The 16,567-nt window shown below is 48.4% G+C and overlaps 1 protein-coding gene across 1 annotated transcript; it reads right to left on the bottom strand.

Annotated features, from left to right (window-relative positions):
• Positions 1-2,468: 2,468 nt before the first annotated feature.
• On the bottom strand, positions 2,469-8,957 carry fam131ba (family with sequence similarity 131 member Ba; the record flags this gene model as incomplete). Its single annotated transcript, XM_083680525.1, has 7 exons — positions 8,934-8,957; positions 7,724-7,817; positions 6,018-6,236; positions 5,641-5,769; positions 3,981-4,333; positions 3,329-3,592; positions 2,469-2,684 (listed from the first exon to the last, which is right to left on the bottom strand). The coding sequence occupies exons 2-7, from the start codon at positions 7,809-7,811 to the stop codon at positions 2,469-2,471; spliced, it is 1,269 nt and encodes a 422-aa protein (XP_083536651.1). The 5' UTR covers positions 7,812-7,817; positions 8,934-8,957.
• Positions 8,958-16,567: the final 7,610 nt, after the last annotated feature.

Here is a 16,567-nt window from a genome sequence, read left to right as displayed (position 1 = left end):
TCCTGTTATCACCACGCTGGCTTGACAGATGAGAATGCTAGCAGCCAACTGCATGTAATGATGCCAGAGATTGTGTACTTAATGAAGTTGCAGCTCTAAATGAACATCTGCGCCCCCCCGCCACCGCCCCCCCACATACATGCTGATGATTTTGGTTCTAGTTATTATTTACACTGAGCACAGAGGACAACAGAACAAGGGTGTGAGAGGTTTTATTTGATAAGAGGTGAATTATGTCCTGACGTCTCTCTCTGCTCAATCATGATCCCCCTTTCATTTCTCTCTCTCTCTCTCTCTCTCTCTCTCTCTCTCTCTCTCTCTCTCTCTTTCTCTCTCTCTCTCTCTCTCTCCTTCAAACTGTTCCTCAGGTTGCACCCGATGTCTTTAAACCTGCAGATGTTGGTCAGAGGATTTTCTATTGTCTGTTAGTGAAGATGATTTATGTGTCATTTTGTCTGTGTGTTGTTTGGATGTACAGGTATGATCAGGTATGTGAGTACATGTTTGTGATGTGTCCATCTTTCGTTGTGTATTTATTTATTTTAATTATCTTTTCGTAGAGTTGAATATTCTCAGAATGTAAAAACGATGAATATTGTAGGAAATAAAGGTTGTTAACTTATATGCTTATATACTTTCTTGTCATCATGATTGTTGATACATATGGTTTCCAATGACAACTCATAACTAGCAATAAGGACGGGCTCATTGTAATGCATGGAAGGGAATGATATCAAACACACATGGACTACAGTGCGTAAGTAATGGGACAGTGAAGCATTTTTTTTTTTTCGCTCTACACTGCAAAAGTTTGGATCCAATTGAACTGTCCCATTACTTACGCAGGGCACTGAATATATCATGTGGCCAGCGATTAAAGGGTTGGTTCAGGATTTTTCAACTTATTGTCAGATGGTTCCTTACCATGAAAGAAGTCTATGGACCAGGAGATCTTTAATCCATGGTTCTGGGTTGTTTAAATAGCCACTAATAACTTCAGCTAACAAAACATCAATGGGAATGGTGGGGGCTCAGAAATAGACGTCTCCTCAGCCACGTGACCTCAGATGACCTCTCCTCAGCCACGTGACCTCAGATGACCTCTACTCAGATGACCTCTCCTCAGATGACCTCTCCTCAGATGACCTCTCCTCAGCCACGTGACCTCAGATGACCTCTACTCAGATGACCTCTCCTCAGATGACCTCTCCTCAGCCACGTGACCTCAGATGACCTCTCCTCAGCCACCTCAGATGACATGGTTGGAGGTCGCTTTGAGGTGATGAAAAAAACATTTTGGATCCAGATCACTCCCATCGATTTTTTTGTTAGTGGTGGCTAAAGTTAGCTGTGTGTGTGTGTGTGTGTGTGTGTGTGTGTGTGTGTGTGTGTGTGTGTGTGTGTGGCGGACAAATGAACAACAGCGGAGCCATCTTTTGGATAATATTTTTTACATACATACAGTCCATATACTGTGCACTGTAGAGTCATTCTTACACACATATGTACACACCAGAGGAGGTAGAAATCGGAGGACCATTCCTCATGGTTCCATGATTTACAATGAGCCTGTCCTCTGATTTCTACCTCCACCAGCCTCCTCTGGTACATACATACAGTACAGTACATACATACATTCATACATACATACATACATACATACATACAAATACATATTAGTTCAGTGGCTTTCTTGTGTTATTACAAAAATCATCATTATATGTTATTATTTTGAGTAATGAATACTGTAACGTACCGTACCGTAGGAGTGGAATCACTTTAAACAGCATGCACGTTCTTTTGGTTTGTTTCTGGATTCACTGGATCATACTGGTCTGTCCATCCTTCTATCCTTCCTTCTATCCATCCTTCTATCCTTCCTTTCTCAATCCTCTCATCTCTGTCCATCCTTCTATCCTTCCTTCTATCCATCCTTCTATCCTTCCTTTCTCAATCCTCTCATCTCTGTCCATCCTTCTATCCTTCCTTTCTCAATCCTCTCATCTCTGTCCATCCTTCTATCCTTGCTTTCTCAATCCTCTCATCTCTGTCCATCCTTCTATCCTTCCTTCTATCCATCCTTCTATCCTTCCTTTCTCAATCCTCTCATCTCTGTCCATCCTTCTATCCTTCCTTTCTCAATCCTCTCATCTCTGTCCATCCTTCTATCCTTCCTTTCTTAATCCTCTCATCTCTGTCCTTCCTTTTCTCCGGTTCTGTGTCACAAAAACAAAGTCTTGGTTTCATTAGTCAGTGAGTGAAGTCTCCACGTTCTCCTGCGGCTTCTCTTCCCACATCATCGGTCATTGTACACAACACATTCTTCTTCTCTGAAAAGGTCTTTGTGTTGTTCCTCTGTCTCAGAGTGGGTAAATACCAAGGAGGGGGGTAGTAGAATAGCTTGATAGGTTGATTATTCGATAAGTATTTCCTGTGCGTCAGTCTCTGTGTCTGGCCGTCTGTGACCCTCAGTTCGTCACCATGACGATGGACGCCTCCTCCGCCTCCGCCTCCTTCTCCTCTAGTGATTGGACGAGGCAGGGCGTGACATCGAAGGGTGAGCGGTCCACAGCGACAGCAGGCACTAGCCCTGGACTCCTATCGCTCGTTGGGGTCTTTTCTCCTCGAAGCGGGGACGGGGTCAGGGTAACGGGCTCTGGGTCTAAGGTTAACGTAACCTCGTCCTGTGAAAACAGGGAAGGAGAAAGGTTTACCATCCTCAATCTGGGACTGGAAGGCTATCTGTATTTTTTACGTTTATTTTATTTTTTTTGTGGTAAATATATATATATATAAAGAGTGACAGGAACGTAAGGGTTAGGGTATGTCAGCAGGGCAATGGCTGGATTCTAACCCATGCTGACAAGGACTTGTGTGCACTGTAGACCACTGGACCACCCCAGGCCATGGTGCTAGACCACTGGACCACCCCATGCCGTGGTGCTAGACCACTAGACCACCCCAGGCCATGGTGCTGGACCACTGGACCACCCCAGGCCATGGTGCTGGACCACTGGACCACCCCAGGCCATGGTGCTGGACCACCCCAGGCCGTGGTGCTAGACCACTGAACCACCCCATGCCGTGGTGCTAGACCACTGGACCCCCCGAGGCCACCAATCTGTATTTTTAGAGGATCAGTCAATAGGTTGTCTGGGTGATGGTCTGCAGCTAGCTCAAACAGAGTAGTTGTAACTAGCTAACTAGTTAGCTGCCAGATAATACCAGGTAATGTGCATAATATGCAACGTAAATAAAACCACACAACAACAACAACAACAACAACAACAACTATCTACAAGTTAAAGACATTCGCTTCAACAACAACCTTAGTCTCCTCCTCTTCCTGCTGCTCCGGAATGCATTCCCTCTCTGCTTCTGGCTCCTCCCCCACCGTCTTGACCACACCACCGACCATGTCTGCAATTGGCCCGCTCATCTGCCCGACAACCTCGAGTTGGTGGGCCTCCAGCTGTCCTGCGCCCCATAGGTCAGCCAGGCGGGGGTGGGTGGGCGGGCCTAGGCTGTGGATCGTGCTGTTGGGCGTGGCTTGGAGAGAGTGGGAGGCGCTCTGTAGCCTGTGCTCCATTGACTGTGAAAGGGGGGACACGGGGGGGGGGTGGGGGTGGGGGGGGGGGGGTAACACAGGAGTGGGAGGGATGGGGGGGGGTGGGAGGGATGGGGGGGTCATATGGGGGGGGGGGGTTCAAATCAGTTGGTTCAAATATACTCCAGGTACAACATGTCCCTTCACTACCATACCAACCTCTCTATGACCCAAGAGCCACTAGCTCGGGGAGGTATGAGTCATAGATTACTCTTAGCAACTAGCTTAGCAACTACATCTAGCCTAATGAGTTGTGCACACGCGTTGCGTTTGATATCATTCCTCATTCCGTTCTGTGCATTACAATGAGCCCCGTCCTCCGATGTCTACCTCCACCAGCCTCCCCTGACGGGCAGTGCTTCTCCGGCCTCACCTGCTGCTGCTGGTACTGCAGCAGCTGTTGTTGCTGGTGGAAGTGGAGCTGGTTCTGCTGCTGCAGGTTGAGCTGGTTCTGCTGCTGCAGGTTGAGCTGGTTCTGCTGCTGCAGGTTGAGCTGGTTCTGCTGCTGCAGGTTGAGCTGCTGCAGGACGTAGCCCGCCGCGCCCCCCTCGTAACCCTCCCCGGGGGCCCCGCCCGTCACCACGTAGGGCCCGGCGGCAGGGGAGGCCACGGCCGAGGGCTCGTTGCTGATTGGCTCCCAGGCGTCGGAGGAGGAGAGGCAGTAGAGGCCCTGGGAGACGTAAGTGTGTGGCCACATGTCGGCGGTGGACTGGTGCAACATCTGGTCTGTGAGGGATGGAGGGATGAGAAGAGGAGGGATGAGAAGAGGAGGGATGAGAGGAGGGATGAGGGCTATGTTATGTTAGACACAAGCTAACGCTCAAGTCAGAGCACGATGGAAGTAGTTGGGTGTCACAGAGTGGTGGATAGGGACACGTGGTGTTAGGTGGAGATTTCTTTACTTTAAGTTCCTTGTGTGCACATGTGCTTGATACCATTCCTTATTATTATTATTATTATAATTATTATAATATAATAATAATAATAATAATAATGCATTTATTTAGTATAACGCTTTTCTCAGTACTCTACATTTCATTGAGAGAGCAATAATAGATAGATAAATAAAAAGTAAAAACAAAAGCACAGTAAAAAAAGTCAGTAAAAAACTGGGTTTTGAGAGATGGTATTAAAGGAGGAGAGAGTGCTGGGAGAGTCTATGCATTACAATGAGCCCTTCCTCCGACTTCCACCTCGGCCAGCCTCCCCTGCTGGTGTTCATTAGAGCGAGGCTAAGTCCTTCTGTTGACCTACAGCCTCCTCAAGGTCTAACGAGGTCAGACACCTCTGCTGAACACCCCGCCCCGGGCCACAGCTGCCATTTACAGAACATTTCTTCACACTAAATAAAGCAGCTGACGCTCCACTCTGGGCCTGTCACACCGGGAGGAAATGACATCAATCAAAGCAGAGTGAACAAGTTGAAAGCCGTCAGCCGTACGACGTAGAGATCCGCAGGTGACAAAGCATGAACGTTGAGCTCACAAGTTAATTTGATCCGGGTTTAGAAATGGAAGGATAACAGATATGTTGTTGTGCGTTTTCCCTTTGGTACATAAATGGTTGAAGTGTAACTAATTATATTTGCCCAGCTGAACGTGGTGCTGTGTATTAATTGAGCGCTGTGTGCTGTAAAATGTCACCCTGCCTGCTAATTTAGTTAACATGTTCCAACAATTCTAGTCCTTCTCTATTTTCAGTGCATTACACAATGTGATATTGGATGATCTGATATATATTATACAATAAGTGGTGTTGTCTGGTTTGTAGTCCTGTGGCAGCCATATTTGTAGTCATGTGGCAACCATATTTTTTGTCATATGGCAACCATATTTGTAGTCATGTGGCAACCATGTTTGTAGTCATATGGCAACAGTGTTTTGTAGTCCAGTGACAACCATATTTGTAGTCATATGGCAACCATGTTTGTAGTCATGCGGCAACCATGTTTTGTAGTCCTGTGACAACCATATTTGTAGTCGTATGACAACCATATTTGTAGTCATATGACGACCATATTTGTAGTCCTGTACCTCTGCTGGTGACGCTCTCCTGGTTGACCTCACTGAGCTGGGCCACGCTGCCCTGGTTGGACTCTCCATCCGTAGAGGAGTTGAATCCCAGCAGGGTGGCCTGGGAGATGGCAAACTGCTGCATAATCCCTGGGGGACACAGACAGAGAGACATTCCACAGAGTGAAACGTCTTTCTCCTAATCGTGATTCACTAGAAGGCTGTATTTTTAGCTTTTGATTTGTAAACATTTATTCAGGTGGGAATAGTCCCTGGGCCTCTATTGTCTACGCAGGACATCCACAATGATGAAATCTATTTATATTTTTGTGTGACAAAACTCTTCAAAGCCGATACACTTGGTTCGGTAAATCGAACCGTCTCGTTTTCACTCTGACCTGCAGCGAACCGCGCCTCTTTTTCTCCGTCGCTGAGGTCGCTGTAGAGATCGTTCTCCATCCGCCTCTCCTTCTCCCGCTGCAGGTTGGCCCGGCCCGCGCCCCCCTCCGGCCCGGCCGATGGTATGCCCCAGCTCTGCCACTCGATCATGTGAGCCACCCTGCCCTGAGCCATGGCAGTGGGCTTTGTCACCTTGTCCTTCATGGACCGGCTCATACCTACACAGGGGGGGTGGGGTTAGGGTTGGGGGGGGGGGGGGGGGTTAGGGTTAGGGTTGGGGGGGTGGGGGGGGTAGAGTTAGGGGGGTTAGGGTTAGGTTTAGGGTTAGGGTTGGAGGGGAGGGTTAGGGTTGGGGGGGTGTTGGGGGTAGAGTTAGGGGGGTGGGTGGTGGAGGGGAGGGGGGGGGGGGTACACCGTGTTACAACTCTCTTTCCGTTAGCGAAGATTCCACCTCCCAAGTGAGGTTTCAGGAAGTGAGATGATCTGGGGAGAAGCATGGCGATGCTTAATGGGGTGTTACGTTCTGAGGCAGCGGTGCTGTTATCCTAACATGACTTTCAGATAAAAGGCTACTTCCTCTCATGCAAGTCTCTCAGCCTCGGATGCTTGGAGGTCGAACCAATGGGTGTAGATCAGGGGAGGCTAGTGGAGGTTGAAATCGGAGGACGGGCTCATTCTAATGAGGAACGTGCTTGCTACCATTCCTCATTCCGTTCCAAACATTACTATGAGCCCGTCCTCCGGTTTCTACCTCTACCAGCCTCCCCTGGTGTAGATGTGGGTTCGCTGCATTGCTGTACTAGATGTCTGTTTGTTGGTCGAAGCTCGTTGGCCGGATCCATCTCTGTGGTGAACGACGGCTCACATTAGACTCATTTGTGAGTCATAAAACATTTGAAAAAGTCATTGTTTGCTTGTAAACACAATACTGAAGAGGCACCCCAGCATATCTCTAATTAAAATGCACATATCTCCTGGTAACGAGGGACATATTCATTCAGTCTAAGTGTTGGGGGGAATATTAACAACACAAATCCAAATGAGTGTGAACTGGATAAACAGGACGACGGTGGGCCTCATTCTGGGTTCAGGCAGCCTGGGTCAAATACAGTACAGTTTAACGATAAAAACAGTTGGTTTTTGAAAACGGAATACCAACTGTAGATTCTAAAGAGAGATACAAATGTGACTGAGGATAATGGAGGAGGTGGTGTTCATGGGTTAATGTACAGTACAGTACACGGCACAATACACCATCAACAACAACAACAACAACAACAACAACAACAACACTATATTACACCTACACTGGACTCCATGCCATCAAGCACAGAATACTGCAGCATCAACTGCCAGGTCACAACAATACACAAATCCTCATTTCACAACACCACTACAATGCACTACATTTCCCAACAACAACACTACAAGACACTACATTTCCCAGCATGCCTGAGGAGATGCTAAGTGGTTTTCTGCACTTGTTTTTGTCTCTTTTCTTTTGTTGTAAAAAAAATAAAATCTATTGGATTCCATCAATGACCAAAGTGGTCATTGACGTGCATTATCAATGGAGGGGGCAGGGAGTGGAGCAGGGGGAAAAGGGCACCCACAGGGGGCGGCCATGTTGGCTCCACATCCCTCCTCTGGGTTGGAGCCAACATGGGGTCAGTTTACCACCAGGACAGACACACACCTGACACACCTGTCAGAGAGGACTTAGCCAGAGCGCCGATGCCGTAGGCGTTGGAGTTCCTCTTCGGAAGAGGCAGGATGGAGGTTGTGTCCTCCATGGAGACCTGAACAGAGGGAAGAACAGAGGGATGGACGGAGGACAGGGATTGTTATTTATTTTGTGGTGGAGGACTGTATGATTGTCTGAACAGTGTGTGGTTGTAGCGGAGGCCGGTCAATTTAAACAAGAGAAGTGGTGTGAATTGAATATCGTGAAAAGGGTTATCAGATATGACAAATGAAAAAGGTTATTAGAGAGCAGAGAATACGTCTCCATAACAAATCATCATAGACAGGAAAACACAGCAAGAGATACATTATCCAACACTTCTCCACATTGGGAAAAGCAGGGATTATCTGGGGTGAAAGTTTCTTCACTAAAGAAGTACTTCATCTCTTTTGACAATCCAGTCCCACTCCTCTCCTGGACCAGCAGAGTCCTTCATTAAACACATTTCAAAAGATTGACCTGCAAACATTAATTTTACACTTATTATTTTTTGGCGCCCTCTGGGCTGGGTCGCTGGGTCGCTCGGAGAAATTAAGTACTTCTTAAGCCTCGAAGCTTTTGTGAAACCGACCCCAGCTCTGTTGTTGCCAGAGTGCAGTCAGTTACCCTGCTACTAGCCAGGGGGGTCCGTCCGGACCACTACGAGACACCATGACCCACAGTGATTGTTTTAAAGGTCTATGCCCCTAGAGCCGGAAAAGGCGTGATATGCTCACTCATGGACTACAGACCCAGTGGCCAGTGTGATTAATATGATTAATACACAGAATTATATGATAAACCGTATAAGCTAGCATGCTACTGTAACTAGCACGGAAGATAAAGTAGGATTATGACGTGTTATCTCCTGGCTGGAGTCTACGTAGCAGGCAGAACAGTAGATTAGAATGGCACTAAGGTAGAGGGAGGGAGGGAGGGAGGGAGGGACAGAGGGAGGGAGGGAGGGAGGGAGGGAGGGAGGGAGGGACAGAGGGAGGGAGGGAGGGAGGGAGGGAGGGAGGGACAGAGGGAGGGAGGGAGGGAGGGAGGGACAGAGGTGGTGGGATGGGGGGGGGGGGCGGGGGGACGGGAGAAAGTGAAGGACAAAACGTTGGCTTATCTACAGAGAGAGCCGAACCACGGGAGGGGACAGAGGCAGAGCAGAAGAGGAAGAGATTAGCACGGGACTTACATTGATTCCTTCCCAGGAAAAGTCGGTACGCCCATGCTGGGGGGGGTGGAGGGGGAGGGGGGGAAAGGGGGTGTGTGTATCAGGGGAGGCTGGTGGTGGTAGAAGTTAGAGGACGGACTCATTGTAACGCATGGAACGGAATAAGGAATGGTATCCCGTGGTTTGATACCGTTCCCCATTCCGTCCTCTGATTTCTACCTCCGCCAGCCTCCCCTGGTGTGTGTGTATAGAGGAGGCTCAACAAAGAGGGGGTAAAGGGGGAAGACAAATACCACATTCCAAACAGTGATTGATTGATTGATTGATTGATTGATTGACGATTGATTGGCAAATAAAAGCTGGTTGTTTGGTGTTGCTGGGTTTGATGTTTGTGGTTTCTCTGTCCTCAGCTGTAGCGTCAGCTGGCTAATCAGCCGCTGATTGCCCAAAGCTATTGTTATGGTAACCAGGGGACGCTGGGGTTCGACTGTGACGTTGTTGCCAGGGCAACAGCAACACCTGCGCACAATGAGAGGCCAAACTGGATGATGCTGCTGACCTGCCTGACGCATGTTTTGGCAGAGAGAACTAGGCTCGGGGGAGGCTGGCGGAGGTAGAAATCGGAGGACGGGCTCATTGTAATGCACAGAACAGGAATCCTCATTCCGTTCCATCGAGGAGGGAGGGAGGGAGGGAGTTGTGTTTGATACCATTCCGTTCCATGCGTTTCAATGAGCCCGTCCTCCGATTTCTACCTCCACCTGCCTCCCCTGATTAGACTCCATCCCAATGTACTCTGGGTTCTGATGTTAATTCATGTTTATTGCGATGTCAAGTGAATCTTAAAAAAACTATGAGTCTGATTTATGATTTAGCAAGCACCACAAAGGCTCAACCGTCCTGGGGGATTTCAGGCTCAGCTGGGGTGGAAGACAAAACTAAAATGGTGAATAATTCAATACTGGAGTGTGTGTGTGTGTGTGTGTGTGTGTGTGGGGGGGGGGTCAGCGCTTACTTGTGGAGGGACGCCACCAGAAATTATTTATCATTTGTCAAATTGGAATTAACAGGAAGGACGAACAAGGAGGCTGACGTCAGCGTCCTTGGGACTTCCTAGCAACAGGCCGCAGGGGCTTCTGGGAACAGGTTCCCCTGACGATGCACTGTGTCTCAATTGGCCAATGGCATCAGGGTTAGCCGTCAAACTCTCCTCAGTGCAGGGCCCTGCACACAGTCCCTAACCTTGCGTGTGATAGGCTGGGGCTGCAGTGGTGATATCAGACTTTGAGTCATAAACATTTATATATCTTGTGAGTGAGGATTGAGGGAGGGTTCAGAGATAGGGACCGACAATCAACTTCCTCCATATCCAGAAGTATATGGAGTCATCTCTCCATCCGAATCAAACGTAGGTGTCAAAGCCATACTGTGTTTTCGAACATGTGACATCAAACAATGATTTGGGACGTTTTCAAAGAGCTTACGAGTTCACTGAGTTAGCACAGGCTCCATAAGCATTGGTTCTGTGGAGGTCTTTCTTGTTTATTAAAAAGAGCCTATTGTGTGTTGCAGTTCAGAGCCCTCTTACAGTGGCTTAAAGGGTTGGCTCAGGATTTTTCAATTTATAGTCAGGTGGTTCTTCAAAGTGATCTATGGACCAGGAGAAACTTTAATCCATGGCTATTTAAACAACTACGAACATTGAAGTTTCTCCTGACATGGTTACTTTGAGGTGATTTGGCCACAAATGCTAAAAACACATTTTGAGCCCCTATTCCCATAGTTCTTTTGTTAGCGGTGGCTAAAGTTAGCTGAAGTTAGTAGTGGCTGTTTAAACAACCCAGAACCCTGGATTAAAGATCTCCTGGTCCAGAGACTTATTTCAAGGTAAGGAACCACCTAACGATAATCCTGAACCAACCCTTTAAAAGAGAAAACAACAACAACAACAACAACAACAACAACAACAACAAAAACAACAGTGGTAAGGGAGGAGAATGGATGGATCCTCCCTGGAGCGGAGATGAAGAATAGTGTGTTAATGGTCTGGGCCGTGGGGACGGGCTCAGGTGACCTCACAGGGACGTTGTATACAAACCTTGTCAGAGCAACGTTATACATCACAGCATTCCAGTATAGGAGGCAGCTCGAGTACGTCAAGCTCAGTTTCACTAGTCTAAACTACACTTTCCTCAGAGGCCATCTTGGCTCCAGATTCCATTGACTCATGTCAATGGGTAAGGACACTTGGGGGTAGAGCCAAAATGGTTGGAAATACAGACAGTTTGGGGTGTTGGTGGTGGTGGTGGTGGGGGGGGGGGGGGTAGAACGTGTATTTAAATGCCATCTTACCTGCGCCCCATCCTTCTGGACTGGAACTGCGTCCACCGCTGGAAAGAGACAGCAGAGAAAAACATGAAACGGAGCGTATGCAACCTTTACATGCTGGTCGAGTGCAGCTGCCAGCCTTCTACAACATTTGCGCTGACATTCACACAAAGCACTAAAATTAGATTCATTATCCGCACCAACTGTTAGCACGTTTAGGAAAACGAGTGTGTGTCATTACGTGCTGCTGTTATAGATACACAGAGGACGTAAAGAAGGCCTGGAATGACAGTTTGATGTGACCTACTGTATCTCTTGATCATCGACTGTCATTAAGATGTTTAGTTTGGTTCATCAGGATCCCTGTTAGGTGGTACTCATGCAGAAGCTGCTCTTCCTGACAGACCACAAGAGCCCTGACTGAACTAAGTTGAAAAAGCAATTTACTTAAGACCTCTTTGTTGTGTCTAACATTGAACATTCTTGCACTATGTCATAACAGGGAGTCAAATACAATTGCATATTGAGACATTTATTCTTGAATATCTAATGGCCACATCTTAATCAGAGGCAGACTCCTGAGATGCAGCTCCTGTCTTTAACTACAGCTGAGTTCACTCCCGAGGGGACTGGAGGACCGATGCCTCCATCAGCTACTCACACCCCAGAGACTTCTGGAACTGGCACTCCAAGATTACAAAGGAAATGAGAAGCAGCACTCAATTACTTAATTACTATTGTTATTACTATTGTTATTACTACAGTCATTACTGCTGCTACTTACACAACACCCTGATGCACTACTAATGTCACTGGTTTATTATTACTACATTATATTGTATTGTTGATGTGTTTATTGTTTTTGACTGTTGTTGATCGAGGTGCAAGATCCCAAAGTATTTCACCATGTCAATTACGGCTGTATGCGATGTACGTAACAAATAAAAGGCAGCAAACTCTGTCCCCTAAGGCAAGCAGAGTCAAACTCTGTCCCCCAAGGCAAGTGGAGTCAAACTCTGTCCCCTAAGGCAAGTGGAGTCAAACTCTGTCCCCTAAGGCAAGTGGCAGGAGAAGCCTGGTCGAGTGTTTATGTTAGTAGAACTTCTTGGAGGATTGTTTAGCTGTTGCGTCATTGTCTATAACCTAGTCCAGGTTTGGCCAGCCGGATTCTCTCTGCGGGGGCGGCAAGGTTGTCTGAAGGTTGTCTGAAGGTTGTCTGAAGGTTGTCTGAAGGTTTTGGCCCGTGTTGAGCTTTGCCACACTCTCATGCATTGGCTCGGACAGGGTCAGACAGGAGCTCAGGTGACGGTCAGCTTGTCCGTTTGGGAGATATCCCACGTGTGGGAAAGGATGATGGCTGGATAGTTGAAAGAAAGTGAGATAGCAGGATGGGCAGATGGATAAAATATGGTCAGAGGGTAGGATGTCCAGATAGATGAGAGAAGGTTAAAGAACAGACAGTAACGTGGACGTGGACGTGGCAGTTCCATCAGCGGCCGTAAGACATTGGAGAGGTCGGGCACGTAGCGTCAGCACCCTTCTCAGTTGTTTGCCGTTCGTCTGAGGCTCTCCGTTGGCGATTGCAGTGACTGTCTCCGGGCGAGGGGTGATTTCATCCTTGCATCACCACTTGTCTCAGAAAGTCCAGCCCTGGTTGGCGCCGCTTGCATCACTTCCCCCTGTTTAGCCTCAGATCGGACGCTGTTCCTGTCTTCGGTGTAGAATCAGGTTCCTCCAACGATGTGGCGAACACAAGATGGCGTCCATGTAAACAACAGTTCCTTCGAGCCCATGTTGGAGCTCAGGCGTCTCCCTCTGAATCATTCCCCCCCCCCCCCACACACACACACACACACACAGACACACTCTGAGGTAATGGCTAAAGGCAGCCTCTTGAAGCCTTATTGTGATGAGGGAGGTCAAGCGAACACTCTTCTGAAGCGTCTAGATCTTCTGATCTACTAAAAATCCACCTGTATCTAAACTCAAAAACAATGATACCGTTCCTCATTCCATTCCATGCATTACAATGAGCCCGTCCTCCGATTTCTACTTCCAGCAGCCTCCCCTGCTCTTATTGATCTATCCATCCCTCTATCCATCCCTCTATCCATCCCTCTATCCATCCCCTCTTTCACCTGTCTGTCTGTCTGTCTGTCTGTCTGTCTGTCTGTCTGTCTGTCTGTGTGTCTGTCTGTGTGTCTGTCTGTCTGTCTGTCTGTCTGTCTGTCTGTCTGTCTGTCTGTCTGTGTGTCTGTCTGTCTGTCTGTCTGTCTGTTCTTTAACCCACATAAGTTTTGCGAATCAAAAACAGAAGTGAAACCACCCTCAGCATTCAGACCCACCTAACAACATTTTCCCAACATTTTTTTTATTCATTTTAATTCATTCATTTTCTTCCTGTCTGTGGCGTTCACTTATTTTTGTAAAGCGACTTTGGGTTTTAGAAAAGCTCGATATAAGTTTGATGCATTATTAAACATCCTTGTTTTTTATTTAGACTTTACTCTCTCTCTCTTTCTCTCTCTGTATCTCTCTCTCTCTCTCTCTCTCTGTCTCCCTCTCTCCATCTCTCTCTCTCTCTCTGTCTCCATCTCTCCATCTCTCTCTCTCTCTCTCTCTCTCTGTCTCCATCTCTCCATCTCTCTGTCTCTCTCTCTCTCTCTCTCTCTCTTTCTCTCTCTGTATCTCTCTCTCTCTCTCTCTCTCTGTCTCCCTCTCTCTCTCTGTCTCCATCTCTCCATCTCTCTCTCTCTCTCTGTCTCCATCTCTCCATCTCTCTGTCTCTCTCTCTCTCTCTCTCTCTCTCTGCCCTTTTGCAGTCCTCCTCTATAGGTCAGCTGCTCTATGCATGTCCCCTTATCAATCAACCCGTCGACCAATCACCTCGCCCTCCTGTCCACCGTGTGAGTCGTCACATCGACCAATCACCTCGCCCCTCCTGTCCACCGTGTGAGTCGTCACATCGACCAATCACCTCGCCCCTCCTGTCCACCGTGTGAGTCGTCACATCGACCAATCACCTCGCCCCTCCTGTCCACCGTGTGAGTCGTCAGTCAGGTCATGTGACACAGCTGGCGTGCTCCACTCGATACCCAGCATGCATCAGTCAGTCTGTCAGCACTTTTAATGAAATCAATATTTGGGGGCATTCCTTTGTAATGTAATATGTCAAAGACACTCGGAGGAACAACAAACAAGCCAGGTGCTAACAGAACCCCAGGGGACAGCGGGACGCGGGCCAAAAGCACCGTCGGGTCAGGACTTTGCCCTGGAAATAAGACTCAGGAACTCTGCTGTTCATCGGTCTCGCAGGAGGTCTCGCCCTCCTCATCCATTCAACGAGGCCGAGAGAAACGTGAAACCTAACAGCGGCGGCCATTCGACCCTCGTTAACAACAGACTCTGTTTGATAAATGAGACCAATAGAACGACAGCTGAAGCTTGGCACCCGGACAGCTCTGCTGCTGCTGCTGTCAACGACACCGGCTGACCGCCTCAGCACCTTCACACACAAACACAAACAAGCCGGAGGAGAACAAACCAATGAAAACAAATGAGGCGGGTGACAGGGTAGGCGAGGGATCGATGTCTATCGATCTGTATGTGAAAGGTTGTCGTGGTAACCTGTGGGTTGTCGTGGTAACCTGTGGGTGTCACGGTAACCTGTGGGTGTGCTGTTGTTTGTTGATCTTCTCACACAAGGTTGGGGAGGCCAGGAATGAGTGGACGTCCACTGGAGAACACCTCGGCCAGAACAGTCAGACAGACGATGCAGGGGTGTCCCCGTGGGACGGGTCCCCCAGAACCTCTCCTAGAGCGCCGTGGTTCTGTGTGCTGGTTCTGGTGACCCATATCGACTGTACATGTCTCCTCTCCCTCCCAGTCATCAACCTCACTGTGAACCACAGTCTATATATAGAATCTGACAATGGCTGTTTCTCTCAAGAAATGTGCCTCGGTTCACGCGACAGATCTGAGTGCGGCAGGCAGCCGGAGGTGCTGCTGTACTGAGTGAGTCACTGGGGGACTGAAGATATCTCTGATATTGGTGCTTAGTTATAATTCTTTATGACTCACACAGTATGATATATTTGCAGCATATTTTGCAGATTGCCATGTGTTGCTTCCGCAGAAGCAAACCTTGACAGAGAGAGAGAGAGATGAAGATGTAGAGATAAATCATCCAGAACTAAACTATAGAGAAATTAATAAACTCTGTATAAATAGACAGTCAGAGTGAGAAGGAAAAACTATAATCTTGTTTTTGCTCCAAATGCAATGCACACTGACACACACACACACACACACACGCACACGCAACCGCACACAGACACGCACACACACACACACACACACACACACACACACACACACACACACACAGACACACACACACACACACCTAGTCTCTACCAAGCATTTTCATACAGTCATTTATCTCCAAACAGCCAGGCCAGCAAAGTAGTTCCACATTCTACACATCCCACAGGCTCAATGACAGTCAAAGGTCACACCTCCTCCCCCTCCATCACCGCCATCCCCTCCATCTCCTCCATCACCTCCTCCATCATCTCCTCCATCTCCTCCATCACCTCCTCCATCACCTCCTCCATCTCCTCCATCACCTCCTCCATCACCTCCTCCATCTCCTCCATCACCTCCATCACCTCCATCCCCTCCATCACCTCCTCCATCACCTCCTCCATCACCTCCATCACCTCCCCCTCCATCACCTCCATCTCCTCCATCACCTCCATCACCTCCTCCCCCTCCATCACCTCCTCCCCCTCCTCCCCCTCTATCACCTCCATCACCTCCTCCCCCTCCATCACCTCCATCACCTCCTCCCCCTCCATCACCTCCTCCATCACCATCACCTCCATCCCCTCCATCACCTCCTCCGCCTCCATCACCTCCATCTCCTCCATCCCCTCCATCACCTCCATCTCCTCCATCTCCTCCATCTCCTCCATCACCTTCATCCCTTCACTGAATCCATTCATCCCCGGCGGCGAGCCTCCCTCAGGAAGGATTTCACATGTCAGTCTCTCTCTCTCTCTCTCTCTCAGTCTCTCTCTCTCTCTGTCTCTCTCAGTCTCTCTCTCTCTCTCTCAGTCTCTCTCTCTCTCAGTCTCTCTCAGTCTCTCTCTCTCTCTCTCAGTCTCTCTCTCTCTCAGTCTCTCTCAGTCTCTCTCAGTCTCTCTCTCTCAGTACTTCTGCTGAAACCAAACAACACCAGGCAACACCAACAACTGCCCTGCCCTGTCATACCAGACAGCATGTTTGAGATCCAGATGATGGTTTCATATGGTTTCATCAGCAGG

This window comes from Argentina silus (genome assembly GCF_951799395.1).
Source record: "Argentina silus genome assembly, chromosome: 11".
Classification (NCBI taxonomy): domain Eukaryota; kingdom Metazoa; phylum Chordata; class Actinopteri; order Argentiniformes; family Argentinidae; genus Argentina; species Argentina silus.
The sequence above is the reverse complement of the archived record's forward strand: the minus strand, read 5'-3'. Positions and strand labels throughout refer to the sequence as shown.